Source organism: Silene latifolia, chromosome 10 (genome assembly GCF_048544455.1).
Source record: "Silene latifolia isolate original U9 population chromosome 10, ASM4854445v1, whole genome shotgun sequence".
Taxonomy (NCBI): domain Eukaryota; kingdom Viridiplantae; phylum Streptophyta; class Magnoliopsida; order Caryophyllales; family Caryophyllaceae; genus Silene; species Silene latifolia.
Genome location: NC_133535.1, coordinates 8,314,493 through 8,324,063, shown reverse-complemented (window position 1 = coordinate 8,324,063; position 9,571 = coordinate 8,314,493). Strand labels below are relative to the sequence as shown.

Genomic DNA, 9,571 nt, shown 5'->3' with positions numbered 1-9,571 from the left:
CAGTTACCTTTTCAGTTAGTTTGCCAAACACTTTTTTTATATAATCAGCTACCTTATCAGTTCCTAATTTCCAGCTAACTTATCAATTACCTTTTCAGGTTTCAGTTAGCTTTTCAGTTTTTAGCTACCTTTTCAGGTTTCATCTACCTTTTCAGTTAATTTTACCAAACAGAGACTAAAACAGGTTAAATATTAGTAAATTTGGATAGACCGAATGACATTTTGTAAATATGAATATGTATCAACTTTCAATTTATTTACTTTTTCAAGCAAGACGAGTTAGTAATTAGTGATATTTAACGTTAACCAAGTATTGGCGCATCCTCGGACTTGGTGGCTAAGTACAAGGCATTCCGCTAGCATGAAGATTCGTTAACCCAACTAGCTTCTCCGGTATGCAACCTTGTAACGTAACATTATCCTCATACGCAAACTATAAACATAGCGTCAAAATGTAGTTTTTTTATTTAACCTATCATTTCAGGAAAAAAATATACATAATTTTTCCGATCAGTCATATATATCAGGGACAAAAACAATAAGATTTCGAAGAAAAACACGAAATAATGACAAGAAATCTTCAAATGTAACAAGTTCTTCAAATCACTAAATTTGTCTAAGAAATTTGTTATATACAAATTGTCATATTACAATCTTTCATATACACAAATGGGTTCATGATCAATCAAAAACCTTCAAAATTAGAATCCTACACAAACATCTATAAAATGATATGCAACTTTCTTAGTTTAATTCCATTTCCCATATCATGTCACACATCTCTTTTCAACCTAAATTCTTAGTTAAGACCGTCTTAAGTTAAGACATTTTTCACAACCGATTTAAATAAAACAAAAATAAAAAGACAGTTGTAAGAAGTCTTAACTTAAGACTGTCTTAAACAAAACTACCCTTCACCCCTCCTTTCTTCCTCCACCAAGTTTTGACATTCCTAAGATCCTAAACCTTCCAAAAATAATCAACTGATTATTTTCGAAAAAAAAAAAAAAAAGACAAAGCTGAAAAACCCGGAGCGGTCCGATTACGTACCTAAATCGAACGATTGAGATTTACCAAGGATACTCTTTTTTCTTAACAACCCATACAACTTTTTAATCTCCTTAGCCCCATCCCTAAACCCTCCTCCATCAACCGACCCGTCTAACGAATTCCGACCTGACCTGAACCCATTTTTCGGCGTTGTCACCCTACAATTCTCATCCCCACCGCAAACTCCACCTATCGACGACTTCGTTTGTAATGCGGTAATGACCGATTTGAGCGCGCGACTCGGTGAATTCCGATTCCCCATCATCAACTCCCCGATTTCCGCTGGACTTAATGTGGCCCCACTAGAAAACATCTCTTCTACTTGTGGGAACAATTTGTGCTCTTTTAATCCTAAGTAATTGTTCGCCAAATTCTTGAAATTGTTGAAATCACACATGGGAAAATGTATGTGCACGTCTATCCTACCTGCATTAGCGGAACCAGAATTTATTGTTAAAAATTAAGGCACGACATATCTGAAGTGACAGACTCGTAAATACAATAAAGTAAACCAGAAAAATATTCGAATAAATTATTTTAGCTAATACTCACTTTTAACTAAAAAATAACTATTTTTTTTGTTTAATCGGCTCTATTTAGCAAATTAATTGGGAATTTAGGGCTTGTTTCAAACTATTTTGCCCAATGAGTTCACGACATCAATTTTTTTTCCAGTTTTGATGTGAAGCCTTAGCGGCTTGTATCACTTGGTATTACAAAACTCTTACGGACTTCACATAAAAATTGGAAAAATAAATAAAAGTGATGACGTGACCCATTTTGACAAAATAATTTGAAACGAATCTAAATATCCAATTATTTTGCTAAATAACGTCAATTAACCAAAAAATTCAAAAATAACGGTATTATAAATAATATTAATATTAAAGGTAAACAAATAACTCCGAGTAGGTGTTGCTTACCTGGTCGAAGAATTGCAGGGTCAATTTCGTCTTTTGTCATCATAGTAAACACCATCACCCTCTCATCGCAACAAGAGTTCACCACGCCGTCCATGAAGTTCATCACAGCGGAGATTCCACCCGCCGCAGCCGCGGCTGCGTTAGCCACGGCTGCGGCCACATATTTGTCGAAATCCTCGATTAAGATCACCGACCGCGGCGTCGTCCGTAATAAAAGCAGTTTCAAGTCGAATTCGTCCCCAACTTTGGCCAAATCGAGGTCGTAAACATCGTACGACAACGTTTTGGCCAATGCGGCGGCGAAGCTCGATTTTCCGGTCCCTGAAGGACCGTACAAAAGATAACTCCGCCGCCATACCCGTCCTATACGATGATAATACTGTTTCGACTTAAGAAACGTTTCTAAATCTAAATTGACTTTATTCTTGATATCGACATCCATGGCGACGGTCTCCATCGTCGCGGGATGCGTGAACGGTACACTTCGCCACCGTCCTCCGCATCCTACCGCGGTAAACAACCTCAACACGCGTTTCCGCTGATCAATCTCATCGGAAACCGCGTGTATGTGTTGTAGGTAGGATCGTAACACGCGACGTTTGTCGCGTGTCCGAATCCTCAACGTGACGTATCGCGTCTCACCACCACAAGAAGTTGGTGGTAAGACGCGATACGTCCACGATACTCGAGCACCTAAAAAGGTATCGAGTATCGTCTGATCAGAACTCAACGTTAGCACAATATCATTCGGGTTTAATCCCGAAAATAAATTAGTATTATCGGAATCTTCCAACGATTCGAGCGAATTGAGATAAAGCGTTACGCGACGGAAAAGATGATTCTCCTGAGAATTGTCATTGAATTCCGGAATTTGGAGAAGTTGATGATCATGGAATTTATCGGACAGTAATTCACACCATCGAATTAATTTTGTAATTCTAATTTTACGTTTAAGGAATAATCTTATGATTAATGAAATTAATCCGATTAGAATTAAGGCGGAGATTATCTGCCGGAATTCCATGATAATCGCGGAATTCCGTGTCGTCGTTGGGTGTTGTTTTTTTAATTTTATTTTTCTTATGGGGAAAAATGGGAATACGTTGTTATCGGGTCATTTTGGATTTGGGTCGGAAATGGGAGTGATTGAAATGTTATGGGAAGGTGGGGATTTAGGGAAGATTATTGATTATTGAGTGTGGGAAAAGTTTGAGAAATATAAAAGTATGGAGTTAAAAGTAGGTGGTGATTGAGTTATTTTGGGAAGGTAGATGAGTATATGTCTATATGGGTGTGATGAGTGATTGGGTGATGGCTGGCTGATTCCATAATTGTGAGAGATACCTTTGTTTCTTTTAAGGGATAAAATAAAATAAAATATGTTACTCCGTATTTGTAAATTGTAATACATCTGATAATTTGAATATTGGAAATTAGTTTGTGAATCGAATGTTCGTAGTTAGTTGAGTGATTTGAAATTTGGTGGAGGAGGTTTGGCATCGATTGGAGAAGAATGGGAAGGCGGAGTTTGAGATGGTTTTGGGACATTGAATGCGTGTAATTCGGAGGCATTTTGAGGATGTGATATCGGGGTGGTTGGAAATCTCGATCAAAATGGGGGTGGTGAGAAAAGAGGGAAGACTTTTGTGAGTTGATCGGAGGGATGAAAAGTGAGAGTTAGGTTGGGATTTGGGTGCAGCTATGTGTAGGGAGATATAGTTTGATGTTGACCGGGGGTTAAGTGAAGGGTTGGATCGTCTTATGGAGTATAGGTTGTGGCTGGAGAGGTTTGTAGTGTTACCTTTCGGTAAATTAAGGTGAGAGAGGTTTGTGAGTTTTAGGTTTTAGCAGTTTTCTCTAATATGAAGGGGAAGATTAAAGTTATATCGACAAATTGGTCGTGACCGACTGACCGAGAGTGAGAGCAACTTTTAAGAGGGATTATGAGATGATTAGTTTCCACTTTCCACTAATCTTTGATGATAACTTTCCTTTTGAGCATCATTTGTCTTGTGTTTATCTTCTAAGTCGTCTTTGTTTTTTAATTTTTTATTAGTAAGCAATGTAATAAAAATTTGTGAATATTTACTAAACACTTAAACAAAGATTTAAAGACCATTTTTCACCAATTCTAATGAAGTATAAATACAAGTAATTTATTTAAAACAGTTTACAAAAATACTACCGTGATGATAAAGTAATTTAACATAAATAACCCATATTGTGCGGAAGCGTGAATATCCCGTGTTGGGCCTCTGCTGCATCTGTGTCCACAACCCATAATAGTACGATATTGTCCGCTTTGGGCCAAGCCCTCACGGATTTACTCTTGGGCTCCTTCCCAAAAGGCCTCATATTCCATCTTTATTCTACCGATGTGGGACAAGAGTTTGCACCCTAACAATCCTCCCCTCAAACCAAGGACCATCATCTTTGACTCGGACCTTGATCTCCACGGAGAACTCTCCCACTCTACAGCCCCAACTCTAGACACCTGAAACATCACAAGTCTTGATAACCTCCCCTTAGCCGACACACACCTCCCCTTAGCCGACACACCATGCTACCACGATAACCTCCCCTTAGCCGATACACCATGCTACCACGAGCCATGTGCCCTTCTTGGGGATTTGCTACACATGCATATCAAACATGATCTGCATCCAATATACCCTGGACTGGGTCCGACAACTTCAAGTCTTGGGCCTGCTGATGAATCCTCGTGTTTAGACCTGGCAAAATCAACCCGACCCGGTTGACCCGACCCGAAAAGGATGACCCGAGACCCGAAATCGACCCGAATTGCTGAACCCGAATGACACCCGAAGCCCGAAGTGACCCGATCCGACCCGAAAATGACCCGAGTTTTCATGGACCCGTAACAGACCCGACCCGAAATGACCAATCCGAAACCACTCAACCCGAAAATGACCCGACAAAATATAACTTTAATTGACCCTAATAGACTTGAAATGCCTCTCTTCTCTTAATTTTTGACCCGAAAATGGCCTGACCCGAATTAACCCGACCCGCTTGACCCGAAACACACCCGACCAACAAACCCGAAATAGACCCGTAACCCGAAATGAACTGACCCGATCCGAACTAACCCGAAAATTTGAGAGACCCGAAATTACCCGACCCAAACTGGCCCGACCCGAACCCGACCCGGTTGACCCGTTTGCCAGGTCTACTCGTGTTTAGCCCAAGTCGAACCTTGAGCTCTGATACCACTTGTTGTGGTGAAGCGTGAATATCACGTGTTGGGTCTCTGCTGCATCTGTGTCCACAACCCATAATAGTACGATATTGTCCGCTTTGGGTCAAGCCCTCACGGATTTACTCTTGGGCTACTTCCCAAAAGGCCTCATACTATTATATTTTCTGGACACTTATAAAGATGATCTTCCATCTTTATTCTACCGATGTGGGACAAGAGTTTGCACCCTAACAACCCAATATATAAATTTAGTAACTACCGTAGCAAACCCTTTAACTAACCGTTTATAAAACATAAATCAAACTATTTCATTTGGATGACTTTAAACGAGAGCCAAGGAAGTATCATAATCTAGGCTTGAAGCCTTGAGGGCTTAAACCACCCTTCCACACCATATAACGTCAAAAACTCAATTATTTAAGTTCATAACTAATCAAGTAGTAGTAATTTTTTATTAGTATGGCAGATACATTACCAAGTAAGCGTGACCACAAATGTTAAAAGTGTCCCCAAATATTCTCCTCTAAAAATCCCTATATTCCTTGATTATCAATCTAATTGGTGAACACCTAAAACTACTATAAGATGCGTGAATGCCTAAACTTGATGCTACGAGCTAGTAATTGTCATTATCAATAAAAATCATATCTTTATAACTAAGCACAAATCATCATATACCCTTTATCTATCCCACCGGTCTTCTTTCAAACTGCTATATCCGTCTTCAGTAGGTCTTCCTTGTGACGGGTCGGATCTTGCGACGGGTATTTTGTGAGTGGAGATGGGTAGAGGGGACAAGGTGGGCACCCACCCCATGTGCTCCTTCTCTCACCCTTATGGGTTTTTTGTGAGACAATATGGTACCCGTCACAAGTTTGTGACGGATACCCTCCGTCATAAGGGAGAATTTGTGATCCGTCTTAACTGTAAAACTCCAAGTACTACCCCATATAGATAGATGAAACAAAAGTCTGTCATTTCCTAAAAAAATTGCTTTTTGTCTTAGGCTTTGTTCTTTTCAGCTATTAAAAGCTGAATGAAACTGGATTGAACTGAAAATAGTTGAGCTGAATTGAAATAAGCTAAAACTAAGCTCTTAGAGTATAAAGCCGATATTGGGAATCCAACCATCAGCTAAGCTTTTTGATTAAGATGGTTTCTTGACATGGTATCAAAACCCGTGTGACCAAATTAAGCACCAGGTAAGGTGAGGTCTGCAATTGTATCCACACTTCAAGCCCAACGGACATTCGTGTGAGGGGCGTGTAAGAGTATTAAAACTGATCTTGGGACTCCAACCATCGATTTAAGCTTTTGATTGACATAGTTTCTTGATATAAGCCAGATAAGGAGGTTAAGACGATTATATCCGTTTAAAAGAAACTGCTTTATCTACTCTATTGTTGTTTTGTAATACGAGTACGTCCAAAAACATTTTCCGTGATGTAGCTTAAGAGGTTGTTATCACAAGACAAGGAGTAATATATTTAATCAAGATTGACGCGCACTTTCAAAATTGTCATTTTTTAACACAAGTGTTTGAGCTTTGAGGTTAACTAAAAGACTTTGTCCTTAGTTGAACTTTTCTATTTTTATGAAAGTTACCATGATTATAGTTAGTTGTTGTATGCTCTTTAGGTGAAAAATGTAGCCAAAGTGCCAACAAATGATATCAATGTTGTTTGGCCGGCCACCAAATAATAGCGAGGAACTAGCAAAACATATACGAGCATTATTCGGATGTTTGGTTTAGTTCGGATCTAAGTCGGGTATTATTACAAAGACATATTGTTATTTTAACCTATTTGTTAGAATGGAGATGTCTATATTATTTAAAAAAAATGGAGATATTATGAACATTAAGTTATAAAGCCCTATGTTTTTTTGTTTAATTTCAGCTCATTTTAATTCAGTTTAGTTGTATTCGGTGCAGTTCAATTCAGCTTATCTATTCACAATAACTCTTATTTCTATTCGGCTTAATTCAGCTCAATTAAGTTAAGTTCAATTCAGTTACTTTGTGTCGAAAAAATAGGGCATTAAGCCCCTTCTTTTTCGTTTTTGACTTCTTATGAGTTATCTAGTCACCAAAAAAGAAAAAACTACAAACTTGATAGGATTTTTTTTTGTTGCTATTGCCTAACTACAGGGACAATGTCATTCGAGGTATTAAAGGCAACTAAGGGGTACATTTCTCAAAAATTTAGCTATTTAATTCACAACAGAAATCGAATCTTAACCACTTATTTAAGAGATGCAAATTCTTATTTCTCACATCAATTAACTTCGGTGTAAGAATATTTGTTCCACTATTTGTAGTTTTATAATTTTATTATCGGATTTTAGCACATGTTAATGCACATGTTAATAAGTTAAGTATAGAAAGTTTATTGAGAATATTTCATTAATTATGGTAAATGTGAGTTTGTACATCTATTTTTCATGATTTATTCTCAACAAAATTTCTCTAAATAACTAGGGCGCATGTTAGAAAAACCATTTTACTATATATTCAAACCCAATCGATAAAAATCGGAGACATTTAATTACTCAATGACATAATAGAGCTATAACTCACTAGGGTTGTTAACAATATTGGTCAATATATATGAGTTATGTAGTTATGTGACCCAGAAGTTAGAACCTTGCAATCCACCAACTTGGTACGTCATACAAATATTTAATTTTATGGTCCATAAGCTAATTAATCAATATGTGCGTGTTACACTAATAATCTAATCTAATATACCAATTATTTTGATCATGTTCACATCTATTATGATGATAATCATGATGAGTTGAGGGTCACATAATCCAGTTGACGGCTTTTGGTCGGATTTGCTCATGCCCAATTGTCCATACACGACTCACGCGAAATAGCGTTAGTTCTTCGTCCAGTTATGCTTCCTTTGTTTAGGCAGTAATTAAGTAGTTTAAGCAAATTTACCGTTAATGATCTTATGCGGCTCAATTTGAACCAAATCGAATGGTATACACCAAAAAAATGTCTAACTGAACTCATGTTAAAAGATGAGATTTTTTGGTCGTTTTCCTTGTTTCACCGAAAACAGCGGTACAAGTCACAAAAAGAAATTAAGTTTGTTAATATTGTCAAGGGTTTTTTGTCAAAAACTACCTTATATTTAAGGGTATTTGTAAAAATACTACTTTACATTATTTTTTTTGTTTTCGACTACCTTTGGTTTCTTTAATTTTGGTCAATAACTACCTATGTTAAGAGTCTAGACGGAATTAGTCAATTTTCTGGCTTTAACCTATCTCTCATGAGTCCTTTATGTTTCAAACTTGCTTAGATCCTATTTTGGGAAGTCATGATGTACTTACGCTTAACTTTAAGAGATGTTCGTAGTTATTATTGAAATGTGAAAACATAAATTATGCTTATTTGAAGTTAAATTGTGGTTTGAACGCAATTGATCATTGTTGTTTGGTGTTAAGAGAGTAATGTGAGATAGGTTAATGTCGTTAAATCGACCAAATTTCGCCATATTTTCATCATAGGTAGTTTATGACCAAAAAAAGAGAAAACAAAGGTAGTCTAAAATTAAAAAAATAATATAAGGTAGTCTTTTTACAAAGGGTTTTTCTAATGTGTGCCCTTAGGGCACACATTAAGAAGCCATAAAAGGAAAGATTCTCAGAATAATTTCATTAAAAATGACAACAATGAGTTCATCACTAAATTTATCATGAAATTATCCTGAGAATCTTTCCTTTTATGACTTCTTAATTAGTGCCCTTAGGGCACACGTTAGAAAAACCCTTTTACAAATACCCCTAAATATAAGGTAGTTTTTGATAAAAAACCCTATTATCAAGGACGAATAGCAATTTGGTAAATTATCTATGTAGATTTTTATTGGACCAACCTTATCAAGGTTAGAAGCCCAACTTGGAATGAGGGTACCAGAATTTAATGCAGGTTTATCCATTGATTGGTTTGCAACTATATGATCTATCCATCAAATTCGGTCTATACTCGATCCGGACATAAAATACTCGGTCTTGGACCGATTCGAAGACCAAAATCTAAAAAAATTGTAGACCAAGAACCGATATTAAAAAAATTATGTATGGTCTCGCTCCGGACAAGTCGATTTTTCCGACCCGGACCTAAAGTTTCTCGAACCTTAAAATTCAGTGCAGTCTACTCTCTCTGTATCTTGATAAGGTTTTATTTTTTAACTTGCATTTTCATCCATATTATTACGCCCCTTAAAACTCTTGCCCGAGACTCCGAGAGAGATAAAACCTTATCAAGATACGTAATCCTATTTTCTAAACCAGTTGGTCTCTCTTGCGACTGTCATTAACGTCTTAAGTTTAGAAGAATCAAAATCAATCAATCAATACATAC

The 9,571-nt window shown here is 37.1% G+C and overlaps 1 protein-coding gene across 1 annotated transcript; it reads right to left on the bottom strand.

Moving 5' to 3' along the window:
- Window positions 1-579: 579 nt before the first annotated feature.
- On the bottom strand, window positions 580-3,223 carry LOC141604947 (AAA-ATPase At2g46620-like). Its single transcript, XM_074423541.1, has 2 exons — window positions 1,974-3,223; window positions 580-1,476 (listed from the first exon to the last, which is right to left on the bottom strand). Exons 1-2 carry the CDS (start codon window positions 2,995-2,997, stop codon window positions 1,043-1,045), a joined length of 1,458 nt encoding a protein of 485 aa, XP_074279642.1. The 5' UTR covers window positions 2,998-3,223; the 3' UTR covers window positions 580-1,042.
- Between the last annotated feature and the right edge of the window lie 6,348 nt (window positions 3,224-9,571).

Excerpts from the sequence above, each read along its gene's own strand:
- LOC141604947 (XM_074423541.1), bottom strand. The coding sequence starts at position 2,997 with ATGGAATTCCGGCAGATAATCTCCGCCTTAATTCTAATCGGATTAATT. Across the intron at positions 1,477-1,973 it reads CCCTGCAATTCTTCGACCAG|GTAGGATAGACGTGCACATA; the intron begins GTAAGCAACACC and ends CCGCTAATGCAG.